The sequence below is a fragment of the Rhopalosiphum maidis genome, chromosome 3 (assembly GCF_003676215.2).
Source record: "Rhopalosiphum maidis isolate BTI-1 chromosome 3, ASM367621v3, whole genome shotgun sequence".
In the NCBI taxonomy this organism is placed as follows: Eukaryota; Metazoa; Arthropoda; class Insecta; order Hemiptera; family Aphididae; genus Rhopalosiphum; species Rhopalosiphum maidis.
This window is the reverse complement of record NC_040879.1, coordinates 65,989,261-66,013,618: the sequence shown is the minus strand read 5'-3', so window position 1 is coordinate 66,013,618 and position 24,358 is coordinate 65,989,261. Positions and strand designations below refer to the sequence as shown.

Genomic DNA, 24,358 nt, shown 5'->3' with positions numbered 1-24,358 from the left:
CAGATTTTAATTTTAATACTGCGATTGGTTGATATAATTTTTTGAAAACCATTATGTATTTAATTATTAGGTATAAAATATAATAATAAATACATATTTTTAAAATATTATGATATTCAACTTATCTGTATACAATTTTATAAAACATTACTTTACTTAGTTTATTATTTATTAATAATTTTTTTAATGTGATTTTTTTGTTAATGCTTGATGCTAATTCGTTTTAGCATATTATTTAATATATTAAAGAAAAATATATTTAGTTTATAAAAATATTATAATTTTTTCGCGTGCCATGATGAATTTTCCATCCTGAATTAATACTATTAAAATTGTTTATGCCAAATAAAAGACAACAACCATATTTCGTAGCATTGAAATTTGAAATAATGTAATGGTTTAAATGTAAGATTATATTCACGATGTTTCTATTCTTGTAGATTTTTAGGGGCATAATAAAACAGTATTTACTAGTTGCGGTCACTGTTTGCGCTTTTATACCTCAATAGTGTGATAAAAGCAAAATAATAAATAAATATTTCTTAAATATATAGTATTTTTATATTTCAAAAACAACAATGATCGACTTCAGTTGAAGTTTAATATTATAAAATTATCGTATCGTCTTATCGTAACAAACTACAGTGACGGTTGATAATCATTTAAGATAACTATATAGTATATATGTATAGTATAAACTTAAATCAAATGGTATTTAATAGCTCTAAAGTCAACCAATATAAAAGCATGAAACTTTTCATACCAAAACAATATCCAGATTGGACTACTTAAAAACCGTGGGTTACAAATTTCAAATTAAATTTTTTAGGTACTTATTAAAATATAATATCATACTAATTACTACTAATATATAATTTAAATTCTACATTTTTTATCTAATTTTATTATCACTGTAAAAGTCCAATCTTTGCTGTGACCGCAACTTAGATATTATATTATTATTTTATATTACTTAGATATTACCTACAATTGAAGTGACCGCAACTGTTATATGTTATTTTTATCTCAAAAATCATCCACGACCGCAACTAGTATGCAGTCTAATAAAATTTAAAATTTGTGTATATTATATTTGACTCTATCATTATATTCGTGATCATTAAAATTATATTTGTCGTAATAGTGAAATAAAATTAAAAATATTTGCATACCACTACATCATTTTTATTGATTTATTTATCTGACTAAACATCGTACACAAAATGTCAAAATAACATGAACCTAGTATGACTATAGAACTACTAAAGAGTATACTCAATAATATAGACAATGGCCTATCGCCTATGAGAAATAGGAAAATGAATTTATCAATTATTACATAATTACACATTACCTATTAAGTTTATATGAATAGTTACATGTACTAATATGCATTAGGTATTTAGGTATGTATTAATATAATATGTAATTTTATTTTTAACTTCAAAAATATACAATTAACTATGTCTAGCACATTAATGTCGTGTCCGCATACAACCAGATTTTATTTGTATAGGTATATATAAATATTAAACAGTTTTGAATTTACAATTAGAATGCATGTAGTATGTTAATGTGTTGAAAAAAATTAGGAATACTGTTCGAGTATTGGGTCACTAATTCTTCTAGGCTCGACCGGAAATTAAAGTCTGCAGACGTCTGACTACTATCGTCTACTTACTTCCTAAATAATAAGCACATTTTTTAATTTACTATTTTTCCATTCGGAATCTAGATGAAGTGAAATTACATTTGTATTTGATCCGATGCCTTGTGATGTTTCAAACAATATCTACTGAAGTTCTAAAATTTGCAGCTTATGGATAACTATGTCATGAGTTATACCTTATTTCCTGATGTTTTTATTAAAATTTGAAGTGTAGTATAATTATCAAAGATAGCAGTCGAAAAACATTTATTTCTTAGTCAAAAATTAAATATACTTGGTACTTACAACTTACAAGAATGGGCAGATTTAACGATTTAACTTTATAAAAATAGTATCTTTTGAATTTTTTTCGCAATGTGTAAGAGTATTGAGTAATATTATTAAAATTATTTTTGCAACATTTAAACTTTTAATTTGTAGCAAAAACAACATATTTTATTAAGGTTAGTTTAACTATTCCATTAAAAATAAGTTCAGAATGACGTGTAATTAGTTTTATCTTTTATTTTTATTTGTAAATATAATACAACAAAACTTACAAAACAATATTATTATGTAAATGTAATATATTTATATTATATTCCGTGCCCTAGCGGTCCGCTGCAAATTGCTTACAGCCATGAAGACCAGAACTTATTTATTAATTAATTGTTCTGGTCTTCATGCTTACAGCGATAAATAGGTTTTAGTGGTTTTACGACTATCAACGTATTTTTATCTTTAATCGTGAGGCGCGAGTACGTGTGTAAAGAGTATGATTATAATTAACGATTTCGGTACGAAATTCGTTTAATGTTGTATTAATAAATCGTCGTGTGCCCCGTCGCACTTCAACGTAAACAATTCCTGTGATTGCCGGTCATCACCCGTCAACAACGTTTCCGGGTTTTTCGAGTATATTTATAGCGAGGCGGCTTGTCGTTTGCCGCGTGCGAGACGAAATATCGATAATATATACACACACACACACACACACACACAAACACATCATTACCGATTATACTCGTATACGTCGTCCCGTTGCTCGTTATCCGTTTCACTCGTTGACGTCGTTGTGTCGGACCCACACAACTTCCGAGTGTTTTTCGTCGTTCATAATTTTTCCTCACATTGGTAGTCGCAGTGAAAGTGCGAACACGCGGGACCGAAACACTTTACACTGTAATATTACAGTCACTCACTGCTGCCCTACGTGCTGCCGGGCAAGAATAAGAACGCCATCTCCATGCACGTGCTAGTGAGGATGATGAACACGCGCGAAACGATCGCGATACCCACGTCCAGGACGATGAAGATCGGTGACCTGAAGACACGGATCGAAAAGAAATTGAACGTCAAACCGGAAAACCAGCGCCTGTTCTTCGCTGGCAAACAGGTAATTGTTCTCGAACGCTATTCATGTTTTGAGTTTAATTTATTTAATACCTACCTACTTTTATACTATTTCTTCTTATAAGTCCAAAAATGTCTTGTAACAATAAATTGTAGAAACTCCGGAACAAATGCAGTTTAGTTCCCACACGATTTTTTCGATTTTTTTCTTCCCAAAATGTATGTTTTAAAGCACTGAATACGTAAGTCTAATTCAAAAATTCTGGCAAGTCATTATTTTGGAAGTTATATCTTTCTAAAGTTAACGATTTTACGCATTTACGCATGCATGCGCAAAACTCTGTATACTCTACTTTGCTTTCCTACGTTTTCGTATTGGATTGTCGCTTCTTGGCTCTTATTAATTTTTTTTTTCTTGTTATAATATTGTTATCTAAAGTAGTTTTGATGAAAAATTTAGATTATTATATTTAACGACTTTCAAAAGGCAATAAAACTGATAAATAATAATGTTTTATTTTTGTGAAAAAATTCTTCATGATAAAACAAACAAAAACAATATCACAATATCGGAATATCCCTAGTCAGTGACTACGCGTGTATCGGCACTCGTTATTCCGCTCCACAAATCAAAAATATACCTAGACTTGTTATGCAAAACCATCTCATGTAGGTCACAGGGTAAAAACTAAAATATGTATTAATAATCATTGATATTAATATGAAAACGTAAGAAAGCAAAGTATACAGTGTTTTGCGCATGCATGTGTGAATGCGTAAAATCGTAAACTTCGGAAAGAAAGAACTTACAAAATAATTATTTGCAAAAATTTTTGAATTAGACTTTTGTATCTAGTGTTTTAAAACACACATTTTGGGAAGAAAAAAATCAAGTGGAAACTAAACTGCATTTATACCAAAACTCCTTTATAATCTTTATTTTTTTTTTTTTTTTTTTTTTATATGGTTTGATATCCATATGACCATATTATGGTAAAGTAAAGTTACATGCGTCATTAATTCACTTAAGTAGTTATAATCTATATAGTGTCTATAAAATATTGAATTATGACTAAGAAAAATATTGTGTATTTTTTGTATTTATTAAAAATTCATATATTTTAGTTTCCAAACTATTGTAACATATTAAGAGTTTTAAATTTTGATATAATTATAAATATAATATAGTAATTCTAGCATATTTATTATTTTTTTGCGGGCTCATAAATTAATAACAAAAGCTAATGTTTATATACATAAATATATCAACCATTATAATATACTATAATCTTGACAAGAAACTTTATATTCCATTATACTTTTAATTATATTAAACTCATATTTCATCATTAATTTTCGAGTTATACACAAGTAAATCCTGTAGTAAATACTAATTTATTGTCTACAATATAAACGCAGAATGTAGACAATTTGAAGAAACAATAAAACATAATAATACGTCTATGAGAGGTATAATAATATTACTAAATTTATTCCAAATACTTATTTAACTGAATATCCTATAGTTACCTATTATTAATATAATTATTATTATCATTGACAGAAATTATTCTAACACTTACACGTCCTTCACTAATTAAACAGTATCATAGCTTTTATAAGTTAGGCTTTTATCAATTATATTAAATAATAGGTACCTTAAATAAAATTTAAAATAACTGAAAATAACAAAATAAACATCATATATTTTCAGTCTGATTCATTGACAGTGTTAAAATTTTATAGCCGTACGTTTAAAACAAATACAATTATTAATATTCAATGACATAATGGGCATTATACAAAAAAGCTAATAATTTTTAATAAGAAAATAGATATTAAATATAATACCTATGATAGTTACCCGATACTGCCTAATACAATAATAATATGTTTTATTCTTGCATAATTAAAAATATAATTTCAATTATACTTATACAAAATCTATTAAAAAATATTGAGCTAATAAAATTAATATTAAAAATATATATAAATAAACCATCACATCATACCAACATATTTTATATTTTGTTTTTCAGTAACCAAGCTGTAATTTTTTTTTAAGAACTTTGAAAGAGATGTTTAATTATTATTAATAATATGTTTTAAATTGTTAACCTGTGTAAAAGTACATAGAATATGTAGATTCTTATATGCATAGTTGATATAATGATATTTGAAAATGTTTTATACACCTAAGCAGTGAAACCCAACCTGTGGCCCATAACAAATTTTTAAAATAAAACAAAATGTTTTAATAAAAAATTAAAATTATTTTAAAATATGATTTTTATTAATTTATTAATTCTTTTAAATATTCCAAAAATACAATGATAATAGTTACAAGAATAGTGATTATAATAAAAAAAAATCTGGCTGGAAGATTTGAATAAAATTATAAAATATTTTTTTTTTCATTTCAAATTCATCATGGAAAAATTAATTTGTTTTCAACTCAATATATTTGAGTTATAAAGAATTGTCAATATTTATTTCATCAATATTGAATGGATTTTCAAATAAACGCTATAATTTTACATGTAATGTTATATCCAACAATCCTATAACCAGTATGTATAGGATAAGGCAACCAGGCAACATCTATTTGTCAACTCTCTTTCGTCCCCCCACAAACCATTATATATTAGATTTTAAAAGTAAGGTTGTTTTTGATAATGTAAAGTAAAGAAGCTTGGTACCTAAAAAAAAACGTGTTAGCAAGTAGGTAGTACAATAATTTCATTGAACAAGTATTTTGTAGATCATTAAAAATTTTTGTAATAATTTTTAATGATCTATTTTATATATATTTTTTTTTTATATAAGTAATTATTTCATAAAATTCTTCCTTTACAAAAATTGATACTATAATTAATGTTGGTTCTGAAATCCTTGATATACTGGTAGGTGCTCTACATTTCTTAAAATTCTAATATATCGGTTATATTTAAAAGCAATTTAAATTTATTTGTAAACAAGTTTTTATGGTCTTATTATTTAAAATTATACACATGTTTAGTATCCAAACTTGTTTTTAAATATATTTATTCTCTTTAAAGTATTTTCAGCAGCCTAAAGAGTTGATTTTTACAATAACATTAATTTTTATCAGACCAAATAATGTGATACTAATCAATATTAATTAGTAATTACATTTATATTTCTTTAGATTAACACATCTTAACTGACATAAAATTGAACAAAACTATTTATCTAATAGTCAATTTCCTTAATATTTCACATGCATATTTCTATGTTAAGTTTTTAGATTCCTAAATTAATTATTGACAGTCACTTCAATAATGGATATTCATTACTAGGACCATTAAACTATTTAACTAAAAACACATTTCTTGTATTTATTTTAATAATAGGTACCTTAATGTTGTGTATATTTTGTTGTTTCAGCTTGAAAATCAGTATAGCCTCTTTGATTATAGTATTAATATAAACGATGTACTACAATTAGTAGTTATGGTATCTGCTACTGAAACTGACTCTACAAAAAAATCAGAGTTAAAGGTTCCTAAGAATTTAGAAGATGAAAAATGTATTCAAAGTTGCTCAACAGCCACCAGTTCTATAATAGAAGAAGTAAATTTATAATAATAAAATCTTCATATGCTATAACTTTTTTTTATTCTAGGATAATATAGAGGATATTTCTGAGGAAAGCAAGTATTTTAAATTAGGCGATTATGTTGATATACGAGATTTTGAATATGGTGTATGGTACATGGGTAAAATAGTGAAGATAAAAAAAGATATATCTGTAAAAAATGAAGAAACTTCCTCTGATAATCAAGAGGAAAATGATGGACTTATTTATTTTGTAGAGGATGTAGGGTATGTCTTAAATGTTTTTATTTAAAATTAATTTGTATGTATAAGCCATTTAAGTAATATTTATTTAGAGCTCCTAAGAACCCACCCGCTAAAGTTACATTGAAAGATGTAAGACCATATTCTACTGAAAATTTGCCATTTGATCAACTAAAAATCAACGATAAAGTTCTTATGAATTTTAATTCTGAACATCCTAAAGAACGTGGTTATTGGTATGACGTGCAAGTAAAAAAGATAACAGTTAATAGACGAAATCGAGAAGTAATAGGAGATGTAACGCTTGGATCGAATAAAGCAGTATTGAATGATTGTCGATTGATGTTCCTCGATGATATCTTAAAAATAAAACCACATAAGTTAATTGCAGAGAGGACAGAAGAAGATGATGCAATCATGCAAACAAAGCCTTCTGTTGAAAGTAAGAATACAAATTTGAACCAAATTTTTTTATTAAAAAACTATTAAATTACTCTTTTTTCTTGAAAAGGAGCAGGAGCTTTAAGTTGTATTAAATGCAAAGATAACATTAATAAATTATGTTATGACTGTGGGTGTAGTATTTGTGGTGGCAAGCAAGATGAAGAAAAACAAATATTGTGTGATGAATGTAATGAAGGTTTTCATATCACATGTCTTTCACCACCCTTGACAGAAATCCCCAAAGATGATGATTGGTAAGTGACAAATGTTAAATTGTAGGTATTAACATAAATTCTTTTTACGGTTATGAAAATGTTTATGTGCAAAATACTTGTATTAGGTATTGCCCAAATTGCAAAAATGATGAAAACGAAATTGTAAAAGCTGGTGGAAAATTGAAGGCTTCAAAAAAAAAGACATTGGCGTCAACATCAAAACGTGATTGGGGAAAAGGTATGGCATGTGTCGGTAGAACAAAAACATGCAACATTGTTCCACCAAACCATTTTGGTGCCATTCCTGGTGTTGAAGTCGGCACTACGTGGTTATTCCGCGTTCAAGTGAGTTTTGGCAAAATCTCTCTTGGAGCATATTAAATGGTTTTTTTTATATTGTTGTTCTTAAGGTATCTGAAAGTGGTATTCACCGTCCACCAGTTGGAGGAATACATGGCCGTGATAATCAAGGAGCATTTAGTATTGTATTGAGTGGTGGTTATGAAGATGACATTGACAATGGTGATGATTTCATGTATACTGGTTCAGGCGGTAGAGATCTATCGGGTAACAAACGCACCGCTCTGCAGAGTTATGACCAAGAATTGACACGTTACAATAGGTAATTCACAGAATAATTATTAAATAAAAATTTGTCAATCTCAATTATTATTGTTATATTTATTTTAGGGCTTTAGCTCTCAACTGTAATGCAGAAATCAATGATAAGAAAGGAGCTACAGCTGTAGATTGGAAAAAAGGCAAACCGGTTAGAGTTGTACGGAACTATAAACTTCATAAACATTCCAAGTATGCACCTGAAGTGGGCAACCGGTATGAATACTTTATATTTAAAGTAATACTTATAAATAAATATAATTGATATGCAAGAAAAATTTGCATCCAAACATCAAGGTGCTTGATATAATGTCAATTAATAATTCCAAAACAATACATTTTTCATTATATAAGTTTGATTAATTAGAAAACATTTATTTTAAAGTTATGATGGTCTTTACAAAGTTGTGAAGTATTATCCAGAAACTGGAATATCTGGATTTATTGTGTGGCGTTTTGTATTGAAAAGAGATGATCCTACTCCAGCCCCTTGGACAGCAAAAGGCAAAAAGCGTATAGCTGAACTAGGTCTTGAAATAATTGTGAGTTGATTAATGTAAATAAAAAATAAAATATCTAACTATTTATTCAGTTGTTTGTGTGGTTGTTTTATTAGTATCCAGAAAATTATATACCTCCTACTGAACTTGACAATACAAAATTACCGGAGTCTAACAGAAAAAGAACACTAAAAGATATAGACACTGAAAACAATGAATCAGATGGAAAGAAAGATGAAAAAAAAGACTCTGTAAAAAAACCAAAAATAGAGTACAAACTCGAAAAAGAAGGAGAAGAATTGATCAAAGCTGATGCTGCCAATAAAAAATATTGGGATGATTGTAAGGAGTTGTTGAAAGATGGCCAGAAAGTATGTACCTATTTAATTTTTAATATTGATAATTTTGCTGACATATTTTATTTATTAATATTACCCTTATAGGCATTTTTAGATAGAGTTGAAGAAACTTTTATGTGCATATGTTGTCAAGATATTGTATTTGAACCAATCACATTAGAATGTTCCCACAACATTTGTAAAGTAAGTTTGTAACTAATGTTAATTTTTGTTTTGAAAAATTAGTATTCCTATCGTTTTTTTTAGGGGTGTTTGAAAAGATCATTTGCATCTAAGGTTTACCAATGCCCATCATGTAGAGCTGAATTGGGAAAATCTTATCTTATGAACATAAATACTTTATTGGCTAACACACTTTTATATTTCTTTCCGGGATATAACAAAGGTCGTTAATATTTTTACAAACAACTTTTACTTCATACATTTGATAAATCAGTTATTTATTTACATCTATTTTGTAGGTTTTTTATTCATACATTTTTACATATTGATTTATATTTTTTTTACTTGAGAGAAAAGTTAACTCTTTAAAGGAAATTATGTTTTTTTTTTCAAGATTTTTAATATTAATAGATCCCAATTCATAGTTTTTTAGTGAGTTTCTATATTACATTGTTTTTAATGATAAATTAATTATCATAATACTACATTAAATGTCAGTAATTTAATATCCTATTATTTATGTTAGACAATTAAAAGATTTTAATAAAAAAGGTTGAATGTATTAATAAAGTTAAAATGGAATTATTTTTGATTTGTTAATTTTATCACACAAAATTTCATAACATTTTAAGATACTGTTTAAAATTGGGTTTTATCAAAGAAGTGATTTTCTTAGGACAATTCAATTAAAATGCTTTAAAAACAAAAATAATTTATATTTTTATTGGCATCCAAAATTAATTTCTATACAATACAAATAATAATATAGAATAACATTTTATATAGTTTGTTTAATTATAATTAACTAAACAAAAAAATAAATGCAACAATTTCATAACAATAGATGAGAAATATCAATGCGATAATATTGTGGTAATAAACTAAAATTGTATAATATTTATAATATCAAAATTAGTTATGCATTAGTGTATTACTATTGTTAGTAAATCTTAAAACTAAAAAACATTATTTACATTCTGGCAGAAATGGGTTTGAAGATAGTAATATGAACATAACATTATGTCATATTAATTAAATACCATCAAAATTCACAGCTTAGTTTTTCTTAAATAACAGTTATACATTTAGAGAAGTCTCTTTTTACATTTATCTGAATCACAATAACAAGCCACTTCTTTTCCCGGTATGCTTCCTATTTCATAACCATAATCCCAAGTAAGTTCTGTTCCTGCTGGTATACATTGTTCCGAAAAATACGATATCCATGGAAAACGTAAATCATGTGTGTCCACAAATACATTTTGTACAAATAAATTAGGATTACACGAGTGATTGAAATATCGTCCAATGTTGCCGTTATATTTTGCATTTATGGTATACACACTATTGCAATTATCATAGTAATTACGTACTGATTTTCGAGGTTTATAGTCGTTTCTATTTGAAGGAAAGTACTTATGTTTGAGATTTCTAGATTCCAAAAATTGTAATGCATTGTTTGAGGTCAGGTTCTTATCTAAAAAAAATAATAAATAAAAATTTAAATATTAAATAAATATATGTAAATATGTTTTATTTAAGTTTTGGGAATGAAAATAATTACTATGTATGGCTATTATATTCAATATATCTATAGTTTTTTCTGACAGGTTTTGAGATTTAGTGTTTTGTTCAGTTGAATAAGCATATTCTTCATAATCTTCTTTGCATTTCTCAACTACTTCAATAAAGTCTAAATCTGCCAAGTACTCGTCTCCATGATTTTTACCTTGTTCTGTGGCATTAGTCTCTGTTAATATATTTCCAACATAACAACATATAAAAGTTCCTCGTGGTATGTCATTTAAACAACGTACGCCCCAACCTTTTTTCTCTGTCTTAAACAACTGTAAGTTATTAGGTATTGGTTGTTGTACAACACGATTTAAACACAAACTGTTGCATTTGCATGTCTGATTGCACTCATAAATACCAGTTGGTACATTTTCATACAATCGTCGATAAATATAACCGGCATTTGGATCTTTTTCAAGGTCTGGCATATTATCTTGTCCGTTTATTGTACTCTGCCAACAAGCACATTTTGATTTGTCTTGACAATTATCTGTGCAATCACATCCGCATAGAAAATCAGTATCCACATTTATGTTGACACCGTCTGTTGCTTGTCTAGTAATCGTATACTTAATTTTTGGTGGCAGTTCATCATTAATACTATTCACGCAAGTTATTGGTCTAAATTCCAATCCTTCAGATAAATCGTCCAAAAACTTGATGGGTCTTAAAATACGATATTTTGCCAATGGGTTCACAGAGCTATTAAAATCAAACTGATCGATTGTCATTTTGCTTTTAGTCGTTACAAGATAGTGCAACATTTCATTTATATTTTGAATAGAAACTCCACAAGGAGTTTCATAATATGTTATTGATTTATTAACGCTATATCCATTTGTTGTATGTCTTTTGAAACCAAAATATAATGGTATTGCCAACATATTAATTTTTTTTGTTTTACTCTGGTCATAGTCAGTCCATTCTACGCAAGTATAATTACACTTGTGAATTGCATATGTTTTTGGTTTTAGAATGATTTTTGGTAAAGACAAGGTATATTTAGTTTGACGTCGTACATTTTTTATTTTTATTGGTTTAGTTATGTCTCCAATTGGGGTGTTTTTAATATTTATATGTTGTATAGCATCGTCTATATAGCCATTCCCGCATGAATTTTTCTTAAATACATTTTTTACTATTCTATGGTTTGTTTCATCTTTAGTTTTATTTGAGCAAGTCTGTTTAGATTTAGTTAAATGTACATGAATCTTTGATTTGTGCTTTCGCTTTACTGTTGACGGACAAAACTTTGAAAACTTACTATTACACGATTCTTCTTTGTATTCTATTTTATTGATTGAACTATCAGTTGTAATATCATTCAATTTACATTTATAATTTTTGGTATGCTTAGAAGTTTCATTTTCTTTAGTTACTTTAATTCCAGTAATAACATTTTTGGCATGTACTGAAATATCCACAGGAGTGCTTATAGAATTTTCATCTTCTGATTTAACAACAGAATATGAAGCATAATTAAAAGACAAGCTTTCTGCAGCTTCAAATTCCATTTTGTGACGTTTAGTATACTTCAAACATTTCCTTAAACAATGCACACAAACCTATAAAAAAAAATTTAAATCAAATTTTAAGTAATATTTAACAAACAATTCACAATATGATTTTTATAGATATATGTTAATTTATTGTTATGTTGAGTTGTCCAATTAATTTTTTTATTACCTACACAAGTTGTTTTATGAAATAATGGTTATGTAAATTGTGTGAAGTTGATACTTTTAAAATAAATGGTATAATAGTTGTTATCATTTATATCCTATTGTAGGGATGTGTAACTTAAAGTTACTATAATGCTCATTTTTAGAACTTGTAAATCTAACAGACCAGAGAGCATAGAAAGTAAAAGAACAGTCAATACAATTTAAAATTTATAAATAATTTTAATTGCTTATATTTATTTGTTTTATAATGTGAATATTGAGGATTTTCAATGTACAAAATTAAATTAGAAGATCTATTATTAACTGTTTTTTCCTTTTTGTTGACAATCTAAAGATATTTTTATAATTTAATTTCATCCTTGGATTGTTTTTATTTCAAGAAGATTTTAATTCCATAATAAACTGAACCAATAATCTTGAGTTAAAACTCAATAATTAAAAACGTTCAATGTCATTCTGTAGAACTCGAGAATATAGTAAGTATTCATAGTGTAATATACTAATATATAAATCATCATACTCATGAAGGTAATCCCTTGTTCTTTTTAGCATTCATATTCTTGATATGTTTGATTGTAAATTAAATTTTCATGCTTATTAGGATAAAATTTGTTGTAATAACAACTTTAAGTCTAATTAGAAGAATTTTTAATGAATTTGAGTGCGTAATGATATCTATAAAACCTTTATATCGTGCCTTTGAGTTATCTATTTTGGAGTAAAGAGCTGTTGTTTGGTACCTGGTTACTTCTTACTATATGAATAAAGTATAACGAGTCAAATGAAAATTTCTTAACTTAGCAGTATTTAAATTAAAAATTGATCACTGACCCCATGACTACAATTTTTACTTATATTAAATATCTTATTAATTGTATTACAGAATCATTAACTACTGATACAGATAAACTTTTAATTTTCATTTTGTTACATGTATTTATTTTCCATACTCGTATAAAATACCAATGCAAAAAAAAAAAATCAGCCATTAAACCTAAAAATGAGTAATTTATCCATACAAGGATATATTAATGTAATAAGTGTACCCAATAAGAATCTACTAATCCCTATTAATATACGTATGGCGACGGCAACAACTGCTGTTGCAGATTTAACAAATAAAAAAATATTAAATGATATGATTGATTGTCTGGAAATTATTCAAAACATACACTTTAAAATTAATTCAACTAATATTATCACATTTAAAATGCATTTTATTTTTAAAAAAATTTTACTACATGTTATAATATTATGTTAAATTTTCATACAAATATATAATTATCTGTTTGTAATTCTTGTATCAAGTTTATTAATTTTTTTTTTCAATTACTTAGTTTTTATTGTTTAGATCTTAAAAAATATAATACATGTATTAGAAATTAATTTACTTTTTTTTTGTACTTAAATGTATATTTTCTTCATTACTTCATTATATTATTTATTGTTGTTCTATATAATGTTATACAAAAAATAAATTTGTAATTAAAATATTTTCCCATAATAAAGAAATTATTATAACATATTAATACTGCCTTTAAAAATTCAAATGTAAAAGTATGATATATGTGATTAAATTTTAGAAATATTACGTCTGTAATTAATTTAAAACTCATCAATTTCATTAAATTGATTTATTTTCAGTGCTAAAGATGATGGTGATATTATTAATATTTAATGTCAAAATAAAAACAATTTGAGAAATCCAGTAGGTAAATAGATTTTTAAATTTTTATTTTTATTTCAATAAAATTCATTATACGGTAAAACATAACAAATAAAAAAGTTGTTTTGTGATAATTTAATTTAAATTTTCATACTAGGTCATATTTAAAAGGATGTAGTACTCGCATGAGTTGTCCCCGTCTTACATACGTAAGTATAGTTTTGATATTAGAGTGAAATGGCCTATTATAAAATTTAAAGGTAAGATTATTATCCAGGCCCCACATAGTCTTTTATTAATATTGTTTATTTAAGTAACTTATGATCATTTTAAAATGTACAGTTCTATAAAAAGATCATAACTTACATAAAAATAACAATATCAATAAAAAGCTAAGTGGGGTCCTGAATAATAATCTTAACTTTAAATTTTATAACAGGTCATTTCACTCTAATATCAAAACTAACAGCACAATATTTAAACTGGTGAACGAAAATTTGCTATGTCGCACATGTAAAACAGAGACAACACAGTGGGTTCGACGTCCTCTTAATAAATTTTAATAAAATCAGTCGTTTCTTTACTCTATGCACATAATATAAAGGACTATAAATTGCCATTTGTTATAACGGTTTAAAACATCAGAAAAACACAAATCACCAAAACTTCTTCACTTCTATAAATACCTAAAATAACAGAATTTTAAAAATCAAATGAAAATACTAAATATTAAATTATCTATGTAACTATATTTATATTTTATAATTTATACAATATTGAGCAGAGTTGGACATCATTCAAATAAAATATTATTTAGATAATATTTAATTTGAATAATTTGTAATTATGATTATTCGATTAAAAAATTTTTAGTAACTTTATCATAGTTAACATATTATGGTTGACATTTTGGTAATTAAACAATACTTAGCATTGTATTTTAAGTTCACAATAGTAGATCTTTTTTTAATTGAAATAAATAGAAAAATACCATAAATGAAACAAATATAGAACTATCTAAAGAAGAAATTAGCAAGTAAGGAATTCAAATATATTTGTATTTAGCATGTTTGAAAATTATTTGATTAATTATCTAGATAATATTTTGCTCAACTCTGACTGTAAGCAGCTTTTAAAAGTCCAATTTTAAATTACATTTTAAAGCCAACATTACACGAACAAGTTAAGATTACAACAAGAAATAACTTTGGAATTAATACAATTTAAGGGAATTATATATAAATTATTAAGACAAATTTCTCTAATAACAAATTCCAACTTTTACTGGTTGTTTGAACAAAAAGTATATAGAAACTTAAAACCGCCTAATTCAAAGTAAGTTTTGACAAAAATATTGTATCTTTCAAATTAACTGAATCAATTTTTCTTAGTATTTTTATGTTTTGCATTAATTTTATAGAACATTTTATAATTAATATTTGGTGAAACTGTAAATTATTCACTCATTTCTTTTGTGAAAAATTTGAATTTTTTATATTATAATTCATAATAAAATAATATAGGTATTTAGGTATTATTAAATTATAAAAACTTATTATCAGCATTTTTCTATTTTTCATGATTATATTTTAAGTAGAAAATATTATATAAAAACTAAAAAGAAAAAGCATTTAAAAATGTCTTATTTGATTTTGAATACAGATACTTTGAGAATATATTTAAAATACTAAACCAATTATTAGAAAATAAATTTAGTATTTATTTTAATAAGTCATAAACTCAAGTATTTAACAAGATTTCAGACAATATTTATGACTATAAATAAATAAAATTCTATTTACCTAAAAGTATAGCAAAAAAAAGTCTCATAGAATTAAATTACAAGAATTAAAGTCCTGTAAAAATCTAATATTTAATTTTATTATTATGTAATAGGTACACTGCAGGCATTACTTTTTTTGAAATGAATACATACACTTATTAACATTTAACTTTGTTTAAATACACAAACAAATAAACTATTCATAAAAATCTTTAAAAAATAATACAACATTTTATGAATTTTGTCAATTTAATACAATTTACAGTGTATGTTTAATTGTTGTACAAAATTTCTTTATTTCACTTATAATAATATAGTATACAGAATGAAGTTTAAAAAAAAAATTTCCATTGTAGGGGAGAGGGGTTGGTTAAATACCATATAATTTTGTGTATAATCTTGTATCCTAATATTATGCTTTACTTGAATTACTCTTTAACAAACACATAATTCAGAGTTATTAATTTGTTTACGTAACTTTTGATCTTGATGACTTTATTTATTTATTGTTAGGCCGATGCTACTTGATACTACCATTGCCATATCTGTTCCAACCTCAAGTTTAATTTTTCAAATTTATGTCCATATCGTTGAATGGCTATTAGTCTATATCTAGTTCTGTGTTCATTGTTTAATATAGCTTCAAAGACAATTCATGTTTTTAATAGAAATAAGAGACTTTTATAAAACTACATACAGACAATAATAATTAATTTGTGGACTTCTTTATTTGGGGATTGAAATAAAATAACTTATATTTTGCACTTGACAAAAACATAATGTAATATTAAATTTAAAAAAATGTAGATAGGTAATTTTATTTATCTTATTTAATAAATTACTTTTATTTTAACAATGTTAATAATATTTTCAATATTAATATAATTCAGTATATATTTTTCTATTTTTATTTTTATTTATTTTAAAAATAACCATTTATTACAATTTATAATCAAACATCATACAATTTCTATGGTTTATCTACCTCCTATAAGCAAAGCTTGTGTTGGAGGTAGAGAGTTGTATTAATTACAATAAAATAAGAATTAATAAGTAACAACCAGTTACTCACTACTAGCCACAATAGCCCCCTGAGAAAAGTTTTGATATTTTACCAACATATCCATCACTAGTCAATATACACTATTAAATTCTAAAGTTAAGCAAAACAATTATCAATTATTTTATAATGTACCTTTAGGAATCGTTTATACGTAACATTGAAGTGATCACACACCATTCTGGTCGCTTCTTTCAAGTCTTTGACTGATTCACAAATTGGGTTTAAACAGTATTGATTTTTTGAAGCCATGGCTACCTGTAATAAAAATTGTAATTTTAAAATAAAATAAAATCGTATATTAAATGGTATTGTTGATTGAAATGCAAATTTTATTTGTGTGGGATAAATTTGTATGTACCCTGGAGCAAAATCATATAAGAATAAAATTTTTATGCAAAAACACAGTTCATTATATCTATTGGAAAATTGTTAATTTATATTGCTTTCCTTTAATTTATTTATAAATTATGAAAAAATATAAAATAACATTTAAAAAAATAAGTAATAGGTAGGTACCTAGTACAATATAACCCCGGTACAAACAGTGTGATTTGAAATTTTTAATATTCAAGTTTATTACGTATCCTGCTGCAACTATGAAATACAAAAAAGACTGACGTCGTGGAAATAAAAAAAGGATCATTTTAACAAAAAAATATTTAGTTGTTATTATTATTATTGTTTATTAAAAAATTTGTGATCAAAAATAAATACTGCAAAATAATATACTTACCATTTTTATTTATGAAAATTATTCTTTATTTATAATTTATTTTTCTATGATGTGGGTACCACGCGATTATATTATAAATTAATATTTATTGTATAGTTATGTAAAAAAGTAATAATGCATTTTTTTCCAACGAATTGTCGTACGGCAGGGGGGGTATAGGGGCCATGCCCCCCCCCCCAAAGACATCTTACTCTTTATTTTGTCAAATATTTTATTGATTTAATTATGTATAATTTGTAAAAAAATATTGCCTTCCCCCCCTCAGGCAAAGAACTAAAGCCGCCACTATCATACGGCATGGTTTATTTTGATTATATATCGTAAATCAGGGAATTCAAATTTTGTCGCAAAAAATGGGATAATGGATCACACACACCACACACTAATGTCTATTTCTCACACACTGACATAGCTAAAATGTACATGTAATATACATGGTTTGTTTCTGATATTGTACGTAATTCTGTTTTATATCCTATTTTTTTTTCTCGCTAAGAGTAATAGTATAATATGTCTTTATGTTATTAATGCTATGTCTATATTATATGATAATTTGTAATTAATTTTATCGTTTTGTAACTCTATTTCCAATACAAGTATATGAGCTTACAAGAGATAGATAAGTTAATTACATTTTTTATTTAATATGTTATTCTGTCAAGTATATAAATATCTGATGCTTAAAAAAAATATATATGAAATGCCTAAAAACTAATCCTTAAAACATGGTTTCCTTCAGTCCTCATAGCGATATTATCCATAATAATTTTGCAATGAATACCTATAAAGAATTATTCTACTAAAAATGCTCATCATAAAACCATCTTATTATTAGTTGGCCGGACAACCGTATTACTCGAATCGTGGTTATGGCGGTCACCGTAAAATTCTCACGAAGAAAACTAAAAAGTAAGATAAAGCACCTTTAAAAAATTGAGACGCAACTAATTGATGGTGATGGTCGTACCTTGCGCGTAGTACTACGAACAACAAAGCTATAATGTTCTATCAGCCGATCGGCAGTAGGTAACGTAAAATAAACATAAATCAAAAAACTCACGTGAAAAGTCTTAAGTCTATGATATAGGTACACGGGGTAAGTACGGGAACACGGGAAAACTGAAATAAAATTTGTTGGACTAACATACACCTTCTAAACATGAGACGATGTGTTAATTAATGTAATCAAAAGCAAAATTACGAAAAATCATTAAATTGTTATCACTAACTTTAATATATTAAATAGGTATGTTTTATTTTTAAAATAAGTACCTGTTGTATGTTTTATTATGTTTACCTATACAACAAATATATTAATTGTGTAAATAATGAGCAAAGTATGATAACTATTTAGTTATTTAAGTATTTATAAAAAGTTATTATATTAAAACCTTCGACCATATAAACTTAGTTTATATAGTCGAAAATTAAAACAACTCATTCTTTTTTTTTCTGACATTAAATAAGCGCAAAAAATATTAGTATTTATTTAACTAAAATACCTAAATATTGAAAATTAGCAACTGTTCAGTTTATACCTATCTAACGATAATTGACGCGTTCAAAGAATAAAATTCATTGTGTTTCAATGATTTACAATAATTAAAACATAAACTCACTGTGGTCATCCAGTCAACTCTGGTCTTAATGCTTAAAATGTCAACATTATTTAAACAAATCGGCTTATTCGATTTTGAGATCAAAAACATTTGATACTTAAAAAAAAAAATTGCACGTGTACACTGATAACTGAACGGACTAAACATTTTAAAATCATCAAAATATGTGTATTTCTTTATCTCTACACAACCATTGCATATCAATCCGAGACCCGAGTTTATTATATTGAAATATTTCGTATAATCTTTTAAAGAAAACATACAGTATATTAATATACGGCACTTATTCTTATCATACCAATTACTCCGCCTGTACGTATTATAGTTGGAGAAAAATAATTACATCTACGATATAATAGTCGAGTAGAATTGTACGAAAAATACGATAATTATTTAATTCAATTCAGAATAGGCAGAGCTTAATAAATTTAGTTGGACTCAATTTATTTTATTTTAATATAAATAATATAAAGACAATAAATGAAGTATGGAGATGAATTTTTAGTTTTTACTATATTTTATGTATTAACTTTAAATGTTAACTGTTTTCCTAATATTATCAAAAAACTGTTTATTTTCTCTCCATTTCTCGAGCAAAATTTAAGTTCACTTGAACTTTTATGTTGTTAGCTTTAAAATCAAAATGAATTGACTTGCAATCAAGTTTATAGGTAAGAATTATAATATATCGAATAATATGCTTTTATTGATATTTTAATCTAATGTGAGTTATATACTATGAAATATATTACACGTTTAAAATTAAAAATCATTACAAAAACTTATGAGATTTTCTAAATAATACGAAGGTTAGATAAGATAAAGAAAATAATTGATAAAATAACTATAATATCAAAGTTAACAGCACAAAATTGGTTATGTTATACACAGAATTTCAATATTGCGGATGGGAAAAAGAGAAAATGAACAGTACACTGACATCCTATTTAGTATTTATTATATTTCCCTATAACTCTATATAGATGATAATAGTGAATATCAATCTGACTTCTAGAATACGTATTATTTTCTAAGGTGAAATTGCCAGTCTTTGAAAATCGTGATTTCTTAAACAGTGTAACAACTTAAGAGGACGTTATATCTGCATGTGTTGTCTCTGTCTTACTAATGAAGATCATAGCAAATTTTCGTTCAGCAGAACACATTTTGTGATGTTAGCTTTAATATTAGAGTAAATTTACCTATTATCAAACTTAAAGGTAAAAATGTTAACTAGGGCATTTTATAGGCTTTTATTGGTATTTTAATTTTTAAGTGAGTTACGAGCATTTTAAAGTTTTAATATTTTACATAACCATAACTCACTTAAAAATTAAGATATCAATAAAAGCCTATGAGATTCCCTGGATATTATTCTTACCTTTAAATTTGATAATAGGTAAATTTACTCTAATATTAAAGCTAACATCACAAAATGTGTTCTGCTCAACGAAAATTTGGTATGATCTACATTAGTAAGTATAACGCCCTCTCAAGCTACACACGGAAACAATCTAACGTAGTAGGTAAGTAAATACTGCATAGAGATGGCTGTATTCAGATATTCTGTCACCACCCGTACACCACTGACTTTAATTTCACTTTTCAATATATTTTATAAAATTTATTTTGACTTCTGAGATCTAGAATTATGTGTATTTTTTAGATAAATTAATTGTAAAATTTGTATTTTTATTTATCTCCAAATTTCAATAATTACTAAATGTACTATTTTGTTTAAAACTATTTAAGAGAAATTTAATTTATACCTTAGATGTTAAATACTCTTATGGTCAGTATAATGACTACTACAAAAATACTAATACTATTACTATAAATGTATTAATTTAATAATTCACTAAAATTCAATGTGGAACAAATGAACAATTATGAGCTTCAGCTAAATTATATTTAAATAGATAATTAATTTTTATATGTATACAACTCGATTATTTGGAGAAATTGAATAGCTAGTTAAAATCAATAATCTAAAAGCGCTAGTTATAAATAACACTTATCAAATACATATTAAATTTACGATGTGTATCGTGTATGGCCATATCGGTATATACGGCTACCCATACACGGGTGCATAAATTACTCAGGCAATACACTACATCATTATTTAAATTGATGATTTTTAAAAACAGTTTGAAGTCGTATATAATGATATAAATGTCTCCGCAGTGGGTGTTACTTTCGTAAAGGTTTCTCTATAATGTCGGGTTTTCGGTAGATGTTTTATCTGATTCTATATTCCCATGTTAAAGCATACAATTCATTCGCCCCCCATGACCACCTCACTGTCGTACACATGAGACAGCGATCCATTAACAACAATACCTTATTATGCCCGAAACCTGTTTAAACGAAAACGACGCATTGCAGATAAAAAGAGTTTGAGAAATGATCGTCTTTTATGTCGTTAATAATTTTATTGAAATTTGGTATTTTTTGTTCGTATTTAACAATTGCTTTTTGGATGCACATATTTTCTAATCGTGATTTATTTATTATGCCAATATTATACATGTGTCCACCATAATATGTTAAGTTAATAACACCTATTTATACAACTAAGGTTTTTTTTACTTATACCACTTATTGGACAGAAAAAACTACAGGAATTATGTATCATTCTTTCATCTACTATTTAGTGAATTATACTTAAACAGTATTTGTTATAGTACCTACTACCTATAATAATTTACAATGACATATTTAGAATTTATTTTATTTAAAGCTAATCAAATTAATAATTGGACTAAAGATTTTATGTCTAGAGTAATTCATTTTGTATATTATGATTGATATTAACGATTGATGATTGTGGAATGTTGTACTAGAATTAAATTCAAGCATTAAATCTGTTAATAATAGTATAATAACACTACGTATAGGTATAATGCTGGATTGCATAAAGACAGTTACTTGTTTACCAATTTTTAATGAATTTAATCGAATCACTTTAGCTCACTATATACTTGATTCGTTATCAAACATTTATTTATTGTTTATATATATATGGGAATTAAAATTATGGAAATCAAATTAATACTTATTTTATGTATGTAATACTATTTTTACTTCACGTCATTTATACTAAATTGTAAATTATAAAATTGATTAACGTAAATGGCGTGGCGAGTATAATTTGAGCTATATAACTATATTAGCAAAATATTTTAACAATGACCCACCCACTATGACTATACCCCCTAAAACATTATATATAAACTAAAACTCTATGGTAATTTATAATTTTCATTAAAGGATCATCAACAATTTAATATATAAAAAAAATGATATGTTAATTAACTATCATTTATCCACACAAATTTTAATTTTGAAACTCAACATAAATGTCTAGGGCTATACAACTGCATTAGACGAACGTCGTTCACCACGCCAATGAATTTAACATTATTAAAAGAATACTATACCGTCTATACCTGCACATTTGTTGACTTATGATCTCCGTTAGGTAAGGTTAGGTTACAAATTTACGCTCTACAGTTCATATTTGATTAGTGATAATATTTTAATGTATTATTTTAAAGAAAACAACTCTTTTTATGTCTGTACGTCGGTAGTCGGTTTACTTTTGGTGTTTATATTTTTAAACGAGCCAATAATATATACCCTTATAGTATGTAAAACATTGATAATTTAAATTCAATATGCTCATAATATGATAAAAAATTAAAACATCGTAAAACTTAAACACAGTTAATATTATTAACTTAAATTTTGACAAAGTAAATTTACACTTATATTAAAAATTAAAACTCTCGATGCTAAACTCGATCTTCTAGGTATAATACGCTCCGATCAGACGAGGATAATAAATAAGGGTGTGGCATCCTCAACATATAGAATTAACTTACCAAACAGGTTTTTATGGTGGTCCACTCCGTGGTTTGAAAACAGTAACAATACATAACAGGTAATATTCATAAATTCAAAATTATTTTTTCTGAGACTCGACATATAAGCTATACAGATACACAGTAGGTACACACTATAAGATGATTACTTTTTGAGGGGTTGTATTATTCCATTCGTGTACAAGGAATTTTATATTTAGTATTTACTATATTTTATGTTTATATTTTTATTTCTATATATTTTATTTATCAATGATTCGAACAATAATTTTTATTTTTTTAATTTAGTTTAATCACGAATTATTCCAAAGGGTGGTTTTTTTGTCGACACTCTTTATTTTCAGACCTATTAATATTTTTGAAAATATTGTTTAACATTTTTCCAGTCTAAATAAAATAAACACTTTATTATGTTTTTAAATACTTCTATAGTGTGTCCTTTATATAATAATAAGTTGAATAAATAAATAATTAATTTTTTTTCGCATTGTACAAGTTATTTTTTGATTCTTAATTATTCAAAATAAAATACCAGTTATATTACATCATAATTCGTTTCATAAAATTCCTGATATTGTTATACTGGGTATTTACCCAGTCACTTAAACAGTAATCAATCGATCAATTAATAAGTTTTAATTTGCAAGCATTTTAGTATATATTATACAAGCGCGATTGGTATACTGACCCTAAACGAAAATTTTGTTTTAGGTGCAATTGGTTCATGCCCGTTTTCTATGTATATTATGGATAATGAATACCTATATTACTACTACCTGTTAATTATAATGTATCGTATGGATGAGTGGTGCTCAGAAAAGAAAAAATAACAAGAATGATCTTTTAATGACAAGCGCTTCTATGTGCAATAAAATAACTGGGTTTTTTTTCTCTTAAGTAAATAAAAAATTATTTAAAACGTTCAATGTCACAAGAGCATTTAGAAAGTTTAATGTTAATCGGTATTAAAAAAGAAATGTTAACTAAAATTAACCCTAATGATATTATTGATAAGGTGGCTGCATAAAGTGATGTATTAAAATAAAATAGTATTAGAGTAAGAATTATATAGACTTGTTTTATAAATGTATTGCGAGCGAAGCGATCATAAAATGTTTGGGCTCTTAAATTCAATTCCCGCGGTAATATAAAACAGCCCTATCCGCCCCTGCTAGCACTTGTCAAAAACGCATATATAAGACCGCTGTTGAAATATACACGCATAC

General features: G+C 25.9%; 2 protein-coding genes across 2 annotated transcripts; one reads left to right on the top strand and one right to left on the bottom strand.

Annotated features, from left to right (window-relative positions):
• The first annotated feature begins 2,894 nt into the window (after nt 1–2,894).
• On the top strand, nt 2,895–9,544 carry LOC113556494 (E3 ubiquitin-protein ligase UHRF1-like). The gene is made up of 12 exons (XM_026961463.1): nt 2,895–3,044; nt 6,410–6,595; nt 6,648–6,847; nt 6,916–7,265; nt 7,335–7,521; nt 7,608–7,827; nt 7,893–8,104; nt 8,173–8,316; nt 8,486–8,642; nt 8,717–8,971; nt 9,044–9,142; nt 9,206–9,544. Exons 1-12 carry the CDS (start codon nt 2,895–2,897, stop codon nt 9,350–9,352), a joined length of 2,307 nt encoding a protein of 768 aa, XP_026817264.1. The 3' UTR covers nt 9,353–9,544.
• A 536-nt stretch (nt 9,545–10,080) lies between these two features.
• LOC113557353 (histone-lysine N-methyltransferase SETDB1-like) lies at nt 10,081–17,142 on the bottom strand. Its single transcript, XM_026962822.1, is given in 2 exon segments — nt 10,081–12,261; nt 17,026–17,142. Coding segments are annotated over 2 exon segments (2,172 nt in total). The 3' UTR covers nt 10,081–10,206.
• Nucleotides 17,143–24,358: the final 7,216 nt, after the last annotated feature.